Below are 18,269 nucleotides of genomic sequence, written 5' to 3'. Positions count from 1 at the left end.
AACTGTATATATTTGTAGATTTAAAAATGTTGTAACTTCTTGTCATACTGCACTTGATTAGCACCGTAACCATAATGAGTACCTCACAGTGCTGCTTCCAAAAAAACAGTTGTTTTCAGTTTTCTTCTGGCCATGGAGCTGGACATAGAAATAGAAAAACCTCCATGCATGATGGCAGAGTTGTGTTCATCTGAGAGACAAAGAGATAATTAGTTACATAAACTGTGTGCGTTGGCTTGATTTCAGAACACACACTGACAAAAATGTCCGAAGCAAATTTGCAATCTATCAGGGGAGAGCGCTAAATCATATTACCCTTAACAGCGGGAAACAAATTCTGTTGCATTAGAAGGAAAATATGCTAAAAATACAGCACTGTCAAAAATGTAGGGCCCTCCTGGATTAATTGAAAATCCCTTTAACCGGATTAAATCCTTTTAGGGGGCTAACTGTGGTATACCCACACTCACACATACACTTGCATGGACATGCATGAGTCCCCACGCATAAGCTGATGTCAATATGATATAATTACTCATTGTGACAAGGCAGTGTAGGCAGTGTGATAGCAAGTGTGTGCTGTGTTGTAGTTCAAGGCTAAAAGCTGTGAAACTGCGAGGATTACACTCGGAACAGACAGGAAATGGAACAATGGGTTCTACGGGGATCAAATTTATGCCCACATTTTATGCATGTGGAATTTAACATCAAAAAAGTGTGTTTCGCTTGTGTTTGAAGTAAAGTTGACATGAAAGCACTTCAATGATGTGTGAAATGATTGAAAAATCACTCCTTGTGGCCTTGAGAAGTGGCTGTAAAATGTTGGTAGTGTAGTTATTATGATAGACATGATAGAATAGATTTTTGCTGGATGACAGCAATGGTCAGTCAGTTGGTTCACCTCTTTGGTCCACACTGCAATATCAACTGTTGGCTGCTAAGACACTTTGTACAGACATGCATGGTTCCCAGAGGATGAATGATTATAATGATCCTTTGATGTTTCTTCTAGTGCCATCATGAGGCTCACATTTTTGTACTTATTGCATAAATTAAATTGGGCACAGACATACTTGATTCTCTTAAGAGGATTTTTAAATAACTTTTTAAATCCTCAACCTTTCATGTCGCCTCAATTTGTCCACTACTTTGGCTCATAACTATCCTGGTGTCACCGGACCCAAATGCATATATGGGTCTGGGTCACCTTCATAAGGAATCAAAAACCTTAGGTTCATTTTGAAACAAGGGAACAGCTTTAACCAATTAGTATGCATCATCGTACTTACCCACCGACACTGGTTGCGGATTGGTCCGCCTTTCAGAGTTGCTGAGCGAACATTAATGCTAGTTGTGTTTCCAGACTGTAATCAGTGAATAAAACTGAAAAAAAAACTGTTGAGCAAATGTAGCACGATAACTGACTAAAGTAAGATGGTAAACATGGTAAACATTACTTGCTAAGCATCAGCATGTTAGCACTGTCATTGTACACGTTAGCATGCTCACGTCAGCTCGAGCTCCGCTTTGCCCAAGTTCTCAAACCCCTCCTGTAGCATAGTCCACTTCTCCTTTATCCATCCTTCTGCTCATGTTCCCAACCACCATAGTTTTGCTGATGTGGGTAATTTTCCACTCTGAATTAATTGTACGAAGTAAAACTAAAATTGCAGTATAGCATTTAATCTTATATAAACTAAATCCTACAATAAAAAAAGAAGGTGTTATTGCTGAAACTATTCTTACAGAGCATTTTGGACCATATGTGTAATTATATTCAGGAAGCATAAAGTGGGAGTATATTCATTTGTGTCTCTTCTGCTTACAGAGTTCAACAACAGGATAAAAGGCTGTTTAATCATCAAAGTTTGCGTTTTAAGTACTGCAATTCCACAAATATACAAGTTTAAATGTGTCAACATGGAATGTAATAGGCTAAATTTGTGTGTCACTCCCAGCCCACCAACAGTTCATTACAAATTGTCAGAGCAAATGAAACCATACCCAAACTACACTTGTATAACTTGTTACCATACATTTGTGCAGAGGAGCACTTTAAAGGAGCTGGAAGACCCAAATCTCATAGGAACACACTGGAAAGGTACAACGTTATTCGCATGCTTTTGCACAGCCATAAATACAAAACTTAAAAACGTTGCCCTATTTATGAATACTATCAACAATGTTATTAGATGTGTTTAGCATCAAGTCAAGACCCTGTTAAATTACCTAATTTAGGACCTGAATTGGAGAGCAGAGAAGAGGAGGGGGAGTCTGTTATAATAAACTATTCTCATTGTCCAGATTCCAAGATGCCTATTTCCTACTGCCAGCGATACCTCTCCTCCTAACTGTGGCCTACTGATGTAGCTGATGGTTGTAGCAATGGAGCTGGCTGATTAATTCAACAGAGTGGATTTCTGCAGCTCGCTGCACACACATACAGTTCGAGAGAGACAGAGGGAAATTGAGCAGAGGAAGAGAGAGAGAGAGAGAGAGAGAGAGAGAAAAAAGGAGAAAATGATGGAAGAAGGGTGTGAAGGAGGAGGGTCTTCGGGGGAGGGGAGAGAGTGAGAGGAAAGGGAGGATAGGAAAGAGAGCGTGTGGAGAGGGGGCGGAGGAAAAAGAGAGGAAGTGAGAGAGAGAGATACACACACACACACACACACACACACACACACACACACACACACACACACACACACACACACACACAGACCCCGGAGCTGCTACTGATGCTGCTGCTGCTGCTGCTGCAGCCGTTTGACAATTCCCCACCCATAGAGAGCACGGAAGAAGGGAGGAGATCAGAGCAAGGAGGAAGAGGGAGTAAGCGACACCTCAGTAAAGATGCTCTTGTGCTAGCCAGCGCACACGGTAAATAGAAAATCCTTTATCGCCACTCCGCTTTTCTCGTCGCCGTTGCCGTTTTCTCTCTGTCTCTACATCACTGGCTCGAGTGTGTTTGCGTTTGATTTAGCTTCTGTTGAGTCCTATATATAGTGCTCAGGGTTAGCATAGCCAAGCAGCTGGGGAAAACCTGCCTGTGCAGTTGCTGCAGGAGGAGACAGATGTGCACAGTGAGATGGAAAGGAGAGGAGGATTTGTACATTTTGTCTCTTGTGGGACTTGATGAGGAGAAAGCAACATCCAGCTTTCCTGTTTCTCGACTGAAGCAGAGCCACCTGTTTGGAGATGTGTGTGTGTGTGTGTGTGTGTGTGTGTGTGTGTGTGTGTGTGTGTGTGTGTGTGTGTGTGTGTGTGTGTGTGTGTGTGTTTAAGGGTGAGGGGTGGGGTTACGGTGTGTGGGTCTAATGGTGTGTTTATTGCTTGGTGAAGATAGTATGTGCATGTGAGAATGCGTGTGTTTGCTTGGATTTGTTGGACAGTACTCGCCTTTGTCAAATTATGATTGAATACATAAATAATATGTCCTTAGTACATAAGCATATGCAGCATCTGCAGACACATGTTCACATGATCACTTAGAGACACAGGAACAGAGGCGAACGTGCAGCTCTTTGACAAACAAATTGGTTTTACGTGTGTCCGTGTGTGTGCCTCGACGTTATCGGCTTCGGTAACCTGAGCTTTTCCTGGTTCCTTCTTGCTGAAGGGTTGCCAGGTGTTGGTGATGAATATTAACCCGCTCGTGGCTGATTGATACTCTTCACTGGTTGTCCACACTCATGAGGAAAGTCTCTTGCTAATATGTTTGTGTGTGCGCATGACAAAGTGATGCACTCAACGCACTCCAAGTGCAGTTGATCCATCTTTTGCAGTCTAACACAATAATTCTACTTTCATGAAGATTGAAAATGTTCATGTTTTTATTGTTTTCGCATTAATTGTGTGTTGTAGTGGAAGGTTGTTGTTTGTAGGGCTGCTGAACTGTATTGTGTTTCTAATATTTTGGCTACCATAAGCAAGAGAAAGGTTGAATAAGTGAAGCAAATAGGCGCAGTTGTGCTAAAGTTACGGTTAAATAGAGCTGGTTAAAAGTTAAATATGAAGACATTTTCTCTATAAATGAAAATGTCACAGACAGTCAAATGCTTCTTGTCATGTCTCATTGTAATTTAAAGAAAACTTGACATTTATGTTTTGTGTATGGAAGACAAATTTGCATCTCCTTGATGAGTAGATTAGACTGTGCTCATATTAGGTCAGTTGTTGGAACGAGAGAAATCAAAGCTATCACTCCACTGCCAATCACCCTACAATGTTTTTTATTTCTCTGTTTGATGTGTTAGTTGATGTGCATGCCTAGACGTGTAAATGTGTGTGTGTGTGTGTGTGTGTGTGTGTGTGTGTGTGTGTGTGTGTGTGTGTGTGTGTGAGTAGGTTAGAATATTCAGGGTCCATATGCATTCACCTTGCATATGTTTGACTATATGGCTGTGTGGGCGGGTGAGACACCAAAGGAGAAATACTGAGGAGAAGGACAGAACTGGTGCACAGACGGCTTTGCTTAAGTCTCATTTTGCAGCATTTTGCTTTCCCAACCGGCGCTATGTTCCTCCTCTGTTTCTCTGTTTACAATATCTTGTCTCTTTTTTTCTCTGTACCCTGTGAAAACACACAACAACAAAAAACAGGTTGCAAGAAAAAAAAAATCTCATTCTCCTAATCTTGCTCCTCCTGCACCTTTCTCCCACATTTCTTCTTCGTCTTCTTCCACTTCTTCATCTCCATGCGGCAGGCTGGTTGGCTGTGCCAACTGACATTCAGTTGGATGCCAGAGGGCAAGAAGGAGGGAGATAGAGGGAAGAAGATAGGGGAAATGAAACATGTGTTTTCGGTCTCATGACTGATTTTCTCTCGTGCTCCTCTCTTGAGATTATCAGGGGAGTCTGGCAGCCAAAAGACAGCCTCCTTGACTGATCAAAATGTTCCCCCAGATGCACAGGCACTGCAATAATCCCTACAGTGACAGCCTTTGAGGGGCGTGGCACTACATACTTGTATATAGTACGTACGTAATATACTAACTTGTGGAGACAGAGTAAGCCAGAGGACAGTAAACACAGTCACAGAGTTGTACATCAGCTAACCTTTGTGTATATTACGTGCACACAGACACAACACACATTTACTCCAGATTAAGTGCCTTCATTCACACTCCCCCACATTTTCGCTTTACAAATAGACTGAATGTGTTCTTGCAGTTATTGTACTCTTAAGCCCTGCTGCAAGTCCACATAATTTTTTTTTAAAATCGTATTTTATTGCTTAACATACACATAATATATTATTACACTCTATAAATTATACGTCTTTTGTTTACGGTGCTCGAATACAGCTTTACATTCATGCAGTTCAAATGGCATCAGATATGTTGCGTGTGATAGTTCATTGCTACTTTTTAAAATTTTTTTTATCATCCTGACACACCATACCTGAAAGAGAACAGTTTCTATAGCAACCCCCATCACCCCTCCCCTCACCCTTACCCTCGCCGTGTGTGTGCACGCAATGTGTGTGTGTGTGTGTGTGTGTGTGTGTGTGTGTAGCTCAGAATGTGAACACATGCCTGAATATGAGTGAGCGCTGTATTGATTGCGAGCATACACGCCATAAGTGTTGTCACTTAGCCAGCGGGGGGAGCAGAGATAGAAATAATAAAGCAACATTTCCTCCTCACATTTCCTGGCAGATTTTCAAGATACACAGAAGTTATATTAAAGGAAAGACACAGAGCACTGCTGCAGAGGGAGAAAAAGCAAGAAGGAAGAGGGTGGGGCAGAGGAGGAAGAGGAGGGATATCAGAAGAAAATGGATGTCTGATTGAAGTCTAAATACAGACACAGTTTGATGAAGACACAATATGAGTAGTGCTTAAGTTATGTTGTCATGCAAGTAGTGTGTATTGGCTCCTTATTCAAGTTATTTCCCGTCTCATGAAATAAGTGGGTGCAGATGTGTATTTGAACATTGATTCACCTTTTTTAACTGATTTACCCAGTATCACTGGGTTTGAGTAATCAGATAATATTAATAGAACAAATGCATTTTTAGATTCTCTCCCTGATCATTTGAGGACAAGTGTCCGCTGGATAACATTGCTAAAAGCCTGTGTGACCTCGAAACTAAGTCATACGACATCGTTCGTTTTTTTGCACGTGTAAGATCGTGTAGCAGCTCAAAGTGCTCTTTCAAAAAACTTGATATTGTGGCCTATTTGGTTTTGTATTGCTACATAGTCCCAGCGTGACTCTGCCAGGCTAGGTGAGCCCTTTGGCAACAGAGCATGCTGATAAAAGCCTGTTAATTCCACGTCACTAACTGTCTCCCACTGTCCCATGTAATTTTTTTTTAGGCTGTCTTCTCCCTTTCATTTGCTTTAGGCCCCTTTCTCTCCTGATTATACTTTTCTCTCTCAGTCTGTTCCTCTAAATAACTTCTTGATTGCCTACTCTTACCTAATTTGTCTCTGTCTTGTGCCTCCATCATTTGCTACGTCTTCCTTCGCTCAGCCCTGCTATTCTCTTTTTTGTCCCTCGTGTTTTGTTTCTGTAAGGGCTTGAATGATTAAACATAGGACAGAAGCCTTCGTTGGACTGAACACCAAGGGCAACTAGATGGAGAGAAGGAGGAGAAAGAGGAAGGAGGGATAGATGAGTACACAATGTCAGACAGGCATGCCTGTTTGGATGCAGACGACATGACAGGACCTGTGCTCTTGTAACTGTCACCTATTGCTCTGTGCCACTGATTCCTGCCCAACGGAGAGATTCAACTTGGTCATACCTGATGTGTTACAGGAGCCATTATCGAAATCCCCATATTTGTTGTCTAAGACCTCAGGTTTAAGCCTAAACAGATTTTTCAAGCATGCTCAGCAGATACAGATTGATCTGTTGTCATACAGAGCAAAACTAGAAGTTTTTTTTTTTTTTTTTTGTACGCAGATGATGTGAAGCAGATGTGCTGTTTTTCCTCCAACGTGAGTGTTTTTGAAAATTCTTTGATCGGGCATCCTCAAAACAACTGTGACGACAGGGGGGGGGGGGACGGACGAGGGTTTTAAGTGCTGCTTTGCACGTTTTGTTCAAAGGCTAAACTTAATCGTGGTAGCAGTGCTAATTCTTTTTTTTTTTTTTCTGTGTTGCTTTGCAGCTTCATAACTGCTCCGCTAACAAAATCAACCATCTGGTTGCTCGTGCACCACTAATGTTGGCGACAAAGTAAGCATGCACGTACACTAAGTAAAGATTTATTTAGATAGCACTTTACGAAATAAAAGGTCTTCACAATAAATACATTCCAAACACACAAACATAAAAATAATCAATAGACAAAATTATAAGAAACACAAAAGCACCTAAAAAGAAATAAAAGTATTCATAATAAAAGTACTCATAATAATAATAATAAAAAAAAAAGTTAATGGAATTTGATAGTTCAATAATGAGAAGTATTGTTCCAAAGCTTTAGGATAAACACAGCTGTTTGCTTGATTTCCCTTCATTTTAATCCCAATTCTTGGAACTGCCTGTAAACTCTTGTTTGCCCACGAGAGACTTTATGTTACTGCAGCATATGGACCCAGCAACTCAGAAATGCACTCCAGAGCTTCAGCGTATAGTGCACGATAGGTAAAAACTAAAATATTATAATGAATTCCAGGCTCCAATGGAAAGAGGCCAGCACTAGCGTAACATCCTCGCAGTGCTTTGTCTTTGTTAGAAGGTGGTCTGCAGCATTTTGAAGCAGCTGCTGATGAGGATGAGAAAAGTTTACCATTGCATAAATACCTCACATATACAATGGTAGAGAACATGCTATTGAGGATATAATTGTATGTCTAATGGATACAAACTGTTAAGAAAACAGTGGTGAGAAAAACCTCTGCTAAGGCTCCGTTAAGTGTGTTTCTAGCGTACTGTACATTTTAGCAACTGTGCAATGGGGTCAGATGTAAATTATTTAGCACTCATGCAGTGTGTTTTGCTGCAGATTGGGGTCATGTTGGTGTGTACCTGTGGGTATCGTCTGTGTGTGAGTGTGTTTGTGACTGCACACGTGTATGTGGAAGTATGTGCATCCCCCGACCTTTTGTCATTTCTGTACGTGTGTAAGAATGTTTATGGATTTGTGTGTGCTTGGGCATTTACGTGCCGGCTTGTCTGTGTGTGTTTGTGAGTGTGCACTTGTGTATTCCAAACATGAAGGTCCATTGAGGCATTATGTGAGCATGAAGGTCCATCCAAGCACATGTAATCCCTAACCAGCTCCTGGGCTCCTCATTAGCATCACACTGATCTTCCTCAGAATTTATCTTCCAGCCCTCTGATATTCTCTGTGTGGCCTGAGGAAACAATAGGTCCTGTTCACATCAAATGTGTTGTGTCATCAGTGTGACTGGAAGCTTTAATGTCCACGTCAGTGGAGCCCGATTTCACTCTCACTGCCTGCTCCCTCCATTTGTACATACAGCACACACACGCACACGCGCGCGCAAACACACACACACACACACACACACACACACACACACACACACACACACACACACACACACACACACTTCAGTATGCACACTCCCATGCCATAATATTCCCATGGGGCATGTGTATTCTTAAGGGAAGCCAGTGTGTTTCCCTCAGGGGTTTGCATATACAGTCCAGATGGATCACCGCTACATATCACATAGAGTACCCAGTTAAACTTTGCCCTCTTTCTTCTTGGGGCTGTTCAGACCCCTTTCAAATTGGATTAAATGTGATTTGAACATATCACAATTCACATTTATCATCAATTTGTGCTTCTAATGTAGATTTTTTTGTTAACTGTAGGAAACTGTGGCTGTTACTGGCACTAACATTAAAGGTTCCTGTACACAAAATGATTTTTGGCTGTCAGGTCTGAAGGTTTGATATCTTTGGTGACCAATAACAAGCTGCGTCAATATTCTAAGAAAAATTGAAGACCAAAACAAACATGTTACAGCGATCCAAACTAACCAATCAGAATCTGACATGAAATGACACATACCGTAATATACCGGAGAACTAACGTAATGTTACAGATTATAACGTGTTTACTTGAAACTGTCTTTGCAAAATTTACTTTTAATTCCGTTTTTGTTGCTCAAGTTGACAACCTCCTCTTTTTTTTTTTTTTTTTTTTAGGTTTTTCAATGTGTAGAGGTGTAAAAACATGCACCTCAGGTCAGGTTACCTGGCGCCACGCTAGTGGCAGCCTGTTGCAGCAGCTCCCCCCTGAGAGCCCCCCTGCTGTAGTGAAGAAATTTCCCCTCGGGGATTAATAAAGTGAAATAAAAAAAAAAAAGTAAAAAAAAAAGTAAGCAGACTATAATCAAAGTTCTTTTTTGGGAACTAAACTTTACACCCATCTCATTTTGACATTAGATTTTATCAGCTATATATCATTAGCATAGTCGCTCAACCTGCCTGTTATTTTATATGAATTACCTGTTAACTGTAAAATGGCAGAAAATGTTGAATAATGACCACCACTACTCCGGGACCCAACATTATTTTTTAAAACTCTTGTTTTGTCTGACAAATGGTACAAAATCCAAAAGTGTAAACTGGGCAGTGGCAGAAAATCAGCTTATCCTCACATATGAGGAACTAAATCAATTATACGAATCTTTGGTGATCACGTTTCTGTTGATTGAAGTTAATTAATCACATATTTTTTTCAGTGCTTCTAAAGTACACAACAATAGAAGAGGCTGTTTTGGTGATTTGTAAACATTGCTCATATACAGATTGTGATTTATTGGCAGTGTCATGTCATGCATTCAGACTTATATTTTTGAATGTCTCTTGTATGTTTACATATGCATATGTCATAATAATGCTGTGTGTTTTACTAAGGAAAATGTGAATATTTTTTTATGTAAAATTGCATTTTACATGAAGTTTGACGAAACAGGCTCCTGCTTGAGGAGAGTGGTAGCTAATTGTTACTTTCAGGTGTTTGACATGGGGAAATCGGCCCGTCTTTGTTGTTGATTTAAAGGCAAACACTCTATAAACAGGGCATATGTAAATAATACAGTTAATAATGTTAACCTTGCCGCGCGCAAAGAGTAAAGAGAAAAGCGTAAAGGGGGTTGGGCAGTGACGTGAATGAGGATGTGTGCTACGTGGAGGAAAAGTTCATCTCTCCTGACGGTAGCGCCGGCCTCTCCCTGCCTCTCCTCTTGTCTTCTATGTCTTCCATAAGACCCTGGGTTGTCTCCTGCTCTGTCAGAGGCGGACAGCGGAGTTCACATGTGCACACAGGCACAAAAAAATGGGATGTAGTAGAAGTCAGGGTGTTTGAACAAAACATTAACTGTTTGATTTTTGTTCAAGAGTTGAGCGAAACTCTGAACTGCATATCCCAGAAGGCTCCATATTTGTGCACAGATTTGAGTTTTTGCACACTTCATTCTTGATGAAATCTTGACTATGTGCTTTTCACTGAGCACAAAACACTGTACAGTGATTCCTTCTTTGTAAGAGGATTTTGTATGTACATACAAATTTTGGCTGCCACATTGACCTGACATAGAGGTTTTGGGCTTGTGATATTTTTTTTAATATTAAACGTCTGTGACTGCGTAGGCAGGGTTTCCATTCAAGCTCCAGTTCATCCACATTATTATATCTGCAGGAGTGAGTCACATATTTCAAATTCAGAGATTTTTTTCAAGCCTTTATTTACATATTCCCTGGCAACAGGGGGTTTCCTCAGATCATTAGTATGTTAGAATAAGTCTTTGAACTTAATGGAGTGTGTGCGTGTGTTTGTTTATTATGTTAGGTATTTCTTACCATATGAATAATTTGAGGGATTTTGAATGCTTAGGATTCAAATGAAAGGTCTGGAGCACTATGGGCGCAGAAGAGCTTAAGGCTAATGTATGCCTGGAGATGCCAGTTATGCAACTCATTCATGCTTGCATGCAGACACACACACACACACACACACACACACACACACACACACACACACACACACACACACACACACACACACACATACACTTCAACTCACGCTTCACTGTATTGGTATTACCCACCGCCATCTGTGTCCACAGTTTACACGTAGTAGAAATGGCCCCGTAGCCCTGACGACTGTGACACATATGCGTGTGCTGACACATAAACACAAGTGTACCCACAACCTACCTTCAAAACTACATTAGCCACTCATTTATGTTTTATAAATGAGGCACCTGTAGAGACACATTGGTGGCAGTGGATCGAGGAATGTCAGATGATGATTCTTTGACATATATAAAAGGGAATATTTTAATAGCACGTTTATAAATAATATATTGATGACATTATGGTAACAGTTACCATGAACTGCATTTCATAATAAGCATAAAGAAAAGACGAGTAATGCAAAAGGTTGCAGTCCAAATCTGAAGGGCAGGTTTTCCAAATAAAATGACACACATGAACACAACCGGACTTAAAGGTTCAAGCAAAACACTGTCTGTGAATGCACTGTGCAGCTTTTAGAAAGCACTTGTTCTGGTGTCATGCCTATGTTGTAAACCAAAGGTAATGCGCAGCATTAACAGCATTATAAACGATTGATCTCAAAATGCTCTTGGAACTTACTACAGTGTGCCAAGGAAGCCGATGTTTGGCTGAAGATCAAGTGGGATTGAAGTCGCACATTCTCTTGTGAAAAGGCAAACACCTACTAAGCCCTTCAGAGGACAAAGTCTGTGTTATATATCATCTTTTACGCTGCAGTGTAGACCTCTCTGGTGCTTCACAATAAATCCTCCAAAATATTTCTCACTTTCATAAGCAATTCCTTAAGTGGGGACATACAGTGTCAACGTACAAACGTCGTCAAGTTACCATCAACCTTGAAAGTGCGTCGTCTGTTGGATGCGCTGTGTTGTTGTTAATCGACAGTCAACGATCACACTGGTGGTTTCATGTGTTTTAAGGTTTTAAGTCTGCAGTCACTCATTGGTTTCTTTTCTATTTCAAAGATGCTTCGGGTGGGAGAAATATCACAGTAAAAATATCCTTATTTCTGTTACTAAAACTACATTTGCAACCAATGCGACATTTCTTGTGAACAGTCCTGTCTCAAATCTGCATTAATATCAAATGGGAGCGAATCATTAAGTCTCAATGTTTAACACTCTGTTTGTTGAATGCATTTTCACAGAACATTTTTCTACGATTGTTGTCAATATATTTAAAATATTCCTCTAAACTGCCTTTATGGGCACATTGATGTCTTTCTGCATTGCCAGCTTTTTATTAGTGGAATAGTGCAAAACTGGTGGCATGACTTTGTCTCATATCGCCCACCACTCTGCACATCGACATTTGCCTCCTCGTGCACATGTGTGATACAAACAAAGGGGATTTCACCTGTAAAATATTTAGTGGTCACAAGATTTACTGGGTACTTTGTAATTCATAGCTGAACTGAAACCACTGACTCTCTATAGCAGCGGAGAAATCAATCTAAAACCTCATAGTATGCTTTAAAAAGTACTTGGCAGTACTGTGAATGTGATGTAATATTATGACAATATTCAGAAGTTTGTAAGGGGCCAGTTCACAAGATGCTGAAATTTAAGAGACATCAGTTGAGGAGCTGTCCGTGGTGCTGACTGCTTTAGACATGGTAAGAGATGGTGCTGAACAGACTTTACTTTTACAGCAGCAGCTGTTAGTGGTGATACACCATTCACGGCTCTGACTCTATTTTTTTCCATTCTTTAACCACAAGTGCAGAACAATCTTTGACGCACTCAGTTGTTTGGAACAGTTGTCTGTAGACACACACATTAACAGCCATCCCATCATAGCATTCAGCATAAAATTTAGTGGAGGGAAGTGGAGGGAATAATCTGTTTATAATATCACAATATTTGAAGAAGATTGAAATAATCTGATCCAGCAGAGTGAAATGTTTTGTTAGAAAATCAGTTTAAAGAACCAGCCTGAGCCGTACTTAATATAACTTACAAAAGAAAAAAAAAAGGAGATCGGGGAGAGAAATAGGGTGAGAATGCAATGTTTGTATTAAAGTACAACAGTTTGAGTACAGCGAGGGAATCTTCTCCCAAATGTTACTCATGAACTCCAGTTTAACTTTTACTTGGAGTTCCTGTTGGGTGAAAACATTCCTGATTACATATCTATTTTTATTTATTCTATATGACTGTCAGAATTAATCAACGATAACAGACGCGTGGTGCATCTCTGTTTGTGACTTCCACGGTGCTCTCACTGAAGACAGCAGATGTTGTCGGTGTCTTTCCACCCATGGTTAAGTGGAACAAAGTGTTTCTTACGTGACATCTAATTAATGGCAATCCTCCTGAGGAAACAGTAGCAATCCCCCCTTTCCACAAAAATCCAATTTAGAGTCAGCTGTAGTCATCTTCCAAATCGCTGCACTGCATCGGCTACCGGCTTATTCCATCAAATGTGATGATGAAATATTCAATATTGCCATTATGATCCAAAAAAAATTATTTTGAAATTAAGCAAATCCAAGATCCTGTCCGTGTAATCCTCTGTTCGCTTGCACGGGACAACATTTGGATGTTGCAATTAATTCCCATTATGTTCCCAGTTTGAAAGAATGAATGTTTCTTCATACAGAATTAAATTGAATAAGTCACTGTAAAATCCTGCATATTCAGGGTTTTCTGCTAAAACCAGCTATTTACATTTGACTAAACAAAGCTGGGTGTTCTCTATGATGGATACAGGGAATTATTTTAAGATTATTTTTCCCCATTTATATTTAACCCAGTATGTTTGAATATGTCTCAGTGGATCCAAGTAAGTACATCAAATTGAATCATTTCCTGTTACTTTTAAGCAGTTTCTACTGCACAGATCCCCACATCATGAGATCAAGAAATCCCAGCAGGACCGATAACTGGAAGAAAATATTTTCACATACACATATACACCTTGTTGGCCACATTAAGGAAACTAGCATTCACATGACAAAATATACTGCAACTTTTCGCAGACTTGCTGACTCAGTGATGCGTGACGTTATAATAACCACAATCATTGTGTAAACATATAGTAATTGTGTTATTCATGATACGACTAGAACCCTTCCAGTGATTATGCCAAGCACTAATAATTTGACGTCAAACCAAACAAGTAATGTCAAGGTGATCACGACACAACATTCAAATATTATTATGGTTTTACAAAACAGGATGAAATGGGCTAAGATACAGCAACCATCTTCTTGGAAATCTTGTTGGAGAGAAGTTACCTTTTTTTTTAAAATTTAGAAATATTTGTGAAAAGGCTACTTTTTTAAGGATCCTGAGTTGCTTATACAAAAAAAAAAAAGATAATCCAATACAAATCCAGACGGACGCTCATTTGGATGCACCGAACATTCAGGGACTTTAGAAGCTTGGTGAGAGGCTGGCTGCAGTAAGCAGAGCAGGGCCAGCAGCTAAATTATTGGGTTTGGGGAGAGAATGATAATCATGGTGGTGATGGAGGGGAAAGTACATGCATCAGTGTGTGTGTGTGTGTGTGTGTGTGTGTGTGTGTGTGTGTGTAAAGACATAGATGGAGAGAAAAGACAGACGAGGAAGGAAGAAAGAAAGTTGTCAGAGTGAATTAGTCATCAGTGGTGTTGAGGTCTCTCCCTCCTAGCCTGTCCACTCTCTCTGCACGCACATATGGATCTCCAATTTCACAACCATGCAGAGATTCACACATGGACACACGCATGCCGCACGTTCACTCCAGCACGGATCTGCACAGATGTCCTCGGAGTCCCCGTTAGGCTGTGTTTTCCATAAGAGAAGGTCCAATTAGCATATCCTTTGTATCATTGAATCAGATTTCTCTGTTTATTTGTGCATATTGAAGGTTTAAATTGGCACAGAAATGTGTGTGTCCCTTGGCTTCGCAGTACAGCGCCGTGTTTACAAGATGTTATGGAGTGTTAAGCTGAGCTGTGAATGTGTGATTCACTGGAGGTGGGAGGAAGAGGAGAAGCAGACATCATTCCTGAGGCCCATAAAAAGAAGCCTTTAAAAGGTCATTCTTCTTTGTTCCTTTGGTTCTCTCTCTCTCTTTTGTTTCTGTACTCCAACTACCTTAACTGAGCTATAAACTTTCTTTTGGCTGACAGGAACACAGGTTGAGTAAGAGAAACTGGAGAGATCGGTTAAGGCTGCCAAAGCATCAGCTGAATCTGATGCCGCTCGGACGAGTCAATTTTCTTTTTTTTCTTTTTTTTTTACATTCCTTCCATTTTGCATTTCTAACCCTGCTTCCTGACTTCGTCCACTACCAGGCCGTGTCCTGGGGTGTCAGCGCAGAGGACGTCTGCAGCTGACACCTCATGATGTGCCGCATCTACTTAATTAACAGCTGAAGCCAGAGGAACACGATCATTTGTGGCTGCTACTGTAGCTAGGTGTGGTTCTGTGCACTGAAAACTCTTGTCGTCTGCAGTGATGTGATGTGGCAATAGAGTTACACAACAAAAAGCAGCAACTGAACTCACTCACCAGTCTCCGTGTCTTCCCGTCCTTGTCTGTTCTCCATCTATGTCCCAGTTTGATTGTGTCTTTCTCCGACATCCCTGGCTGTCTCTCTGCCTGCACACAAAGAGATGAATGAATGTGGCTGGCCCTTCACTGTCTTCTCTGTTCTCCTCTCCTCCTTTTTGGACAGGGTGTATTGAGTTCCTCGCTTTGTACTGATAAATTTGATCATGAACTTCTGAGCTGCACAATCTTTCCTCTTCCTGATTTTGACAAACAAAACTTCGATTCCTTTTTTGCAGCTCTTCTGTGTTAAATGAAAACAGCACAGAAAGAATCTTTGCTGTGTTTCAGTCTCTCAGGAATCTATTCTAATCTGCTCACTTTAAAACCGACACATACTCAGACAGTGACGGAAGGAAATCCTAATTTGGAGGCCATAAACCTATTTATTTTTATTTGGAGGCAACATTTTCACATCAATGAGACATATTCCTCTGAAGCCCTGCTGGTTTATCCTTACCAGGAAAATAAAACCTGTCATCAACTCCTGTTGCTGCTTATTTAAAGACAAAGCTGATTAGAAGAGAGGCCTGACTGCTGTCATAAATTACTTACTCATATGTTGATATTTGGATGCTGAGAGTGACAATCAACAGTGAGCTCAAGTGGTATTATGGGCCTGGATATGACCAGTCTCAGTCAAATCACTCTTGAATGCTCAGAGCTGTGATAGGAGGAGAGCCTTGTCCTAGTTTGAGTCTGGCGTAATTATGTAATGCTTGAGTACCTGCAGCACCAGCGGCATGACAACTTCTGAATGTGAATCTGGACTGTGGAGAGAGCAGACAGGAGCTGCACACCGCTTTTCAATCCGTTTACGTGGTTTGCAACTTAATCTCATTTTGAGCCTGCAAGATTTTACTGACATCACGCGCTCCTTTGCTTATTTAGCATTCGGCTGACACACCGCCGTTCCCTCGTTGCGTCCTTTTTCTCCTCAGTTTCTGGTTTCTATTTCTCCCTCAAACCTTTTTCTCACTTCCTGTTGCTCTTTCTAACCATCCCAGTTTTTCTTCTCTTTCTTCCTGTTCCCCCTTCTGTCTCTTTCAGCTCTGCCTCCATTCCCAGTGCTATACCAAATGGAGGGTGACAGTATGCAGCTGTGGGTTTTGTCCTCCAGACAGCATCTTAGAGAAAAGCTTATCCGCACACACACATGCATACAGGCGGAGGGAGGGATCGGCTCTAACCTGAGTCTTTCATCTGTCGCTTATATAATAGTTTTAAGATGGAGTTGCGCTGGGTGCCTTGCATACATGATGCAGTCAGATATTAAAAGTCTCTGCAACGAACGAGGCAATTTATCATAATGTAACAAGACATTCAAACTATTCGGTTTTTTTGGTTCTATTTCTCTTCAGAAAGCAAAGCTCCATGCTGCCCTGCAGGAGAAAAATCGTCTGAACCTTGAGCTAATCAACCACCACCTGAAGGCATCCAAGTATGACCAGGTAAGGCATCCACACGTGCAGTGTACAAGCATCTATTGCAAAGACACACACACACACGCAAATGATGATCAATGGTTGAGCAAGCGATGGTCGATCGTAAAATCGATTTCATTTCGCAGTATCAGTGATGCAGGAGCGACACATCACATACACAATGTCTTATAAATGGGTCAACCTTATGTGTGAAGCTGCGATCCATCTCCACAGATCAATACACCTGCAGCCGGGTTACCATCATCGTATATATTATGTGTTAATTCTCCTTATTCTTTATATTGCCTCCTCAGGCAGAACACCATGTGACATTGATGTCACATCTTCCATCGCATACACACACACACACACACACACACACACACACACACACACACACACACACACATTTCTTTGCTATATTTCCTCTCCTGTCATTGTGTCATTGCTGGGGAAGTTTTCCAACTTCACACGCGCATACATAAAGACCCAGAAGGAGAGACGGTGAACGTCTGTGATGGTAGGCTATTAGCTGCTCTGGCGCTAATAGTGACTTTCACAGAGGGGGCAGATTTGACATGTGTCCAGGGACTCCTCTCGGAGCGTTTGCTCCAAAGTGGCACAAAAAAAAACGATGCCATCTGTGCAGCGACAAGGTGGGCACCGGGATGAAAGGAAAGTGGGGCAAAAGTATGTCCGGTGCTGTCAGACATACAGTAGCAATGAATAACACTGGCTTGTTAAGTGCAATCATGGCAAAGACACAGGCAAAATGTACTGGACTGTGCATTGACAGCAAATGAGAAAGTCATATTAGAAATATCAAACACGCCTTAACTGATTAAATAGACAACATTCAGGAAACTGAAATACATGTTGTTATTGTCAGACCTCTGCTGTTAATGTTTGCTTTTATATCACTCTATATCACTGTTTCATGTATTACGTGAAGCATCTAGATAACAGCTCCTTAAATAAAATGTGTTATTATTATTATTATTATTATTATAGCTGCCTTGAAAATATTAATGATTACAACCCTGTTCCCCAAAAAGTTGTGACACTGTGTAAAATGTGATGATTTGCAAATCATGTAAATCCATATTTAACTGAAAATAGCACAAATGAATAACATGTCAAATGTTTAAACTGAGAAATTGTATTGTTTTATGAAAAATATAGGCTCATTTTGAATTTGATGGCGGCAACACGTCTCAAAAAAGTTTGGACAGGGGCATGTTTACCACTTTGTTGCATCACTTTTTCTTCTAACAACACTCTGTAAATGTTTGGGA

The 18,269-nt window shown here is 40.7% G+C and overlaps 1 protein-coding gene across 8 annotated transcripts in view; it reads left to right on the top strand.

Annotated features, from left to right (window-relative positions):
* Window positions 1-18,269, top strand: part of rimbp2a (RIMS binding protein 2a) — a 65,135-nt gene that overhangs the window by 15,986 nt on the left and 30,880 nt on the right. For all 8 annotated transcript variants that reach the window (XM_069163171.1, XM_069163204.1, XM_069163187.1 and 5 more), the window contains one exon: window positions 16,912-17,001. In XM_069163171.1, coding sequence (XP_069019272.1) covers window positions 16,912-17,001 — 90 coding nt within the window. The remainder of the gene's footprint in view (window positions 1-16,911; window positions 17,002-18,269) is intronic.

This window comes from Embiotoca jacksoni, unplaced genomic scaffold (assembly GCF_022577435.1).
Source record: "Embiotoca jacksoni isolate LCO1_2020_lvr unplaced genomic scaffold, fEmbJac1.0.p SCAF_10, whole genome shotgun sequence".
NCBI classification, from domain to species: Eukaryota; Metazoa; Chordata; class Actinopteri; family Embiotocidae; genus Embiotoca; species Embiotoca jacksoni.
The sequence above is the reverse complement of the archived record's forward strand: the minus strand, read 5'-3'. Positions and strand labels throughout refer to the sequence as shown.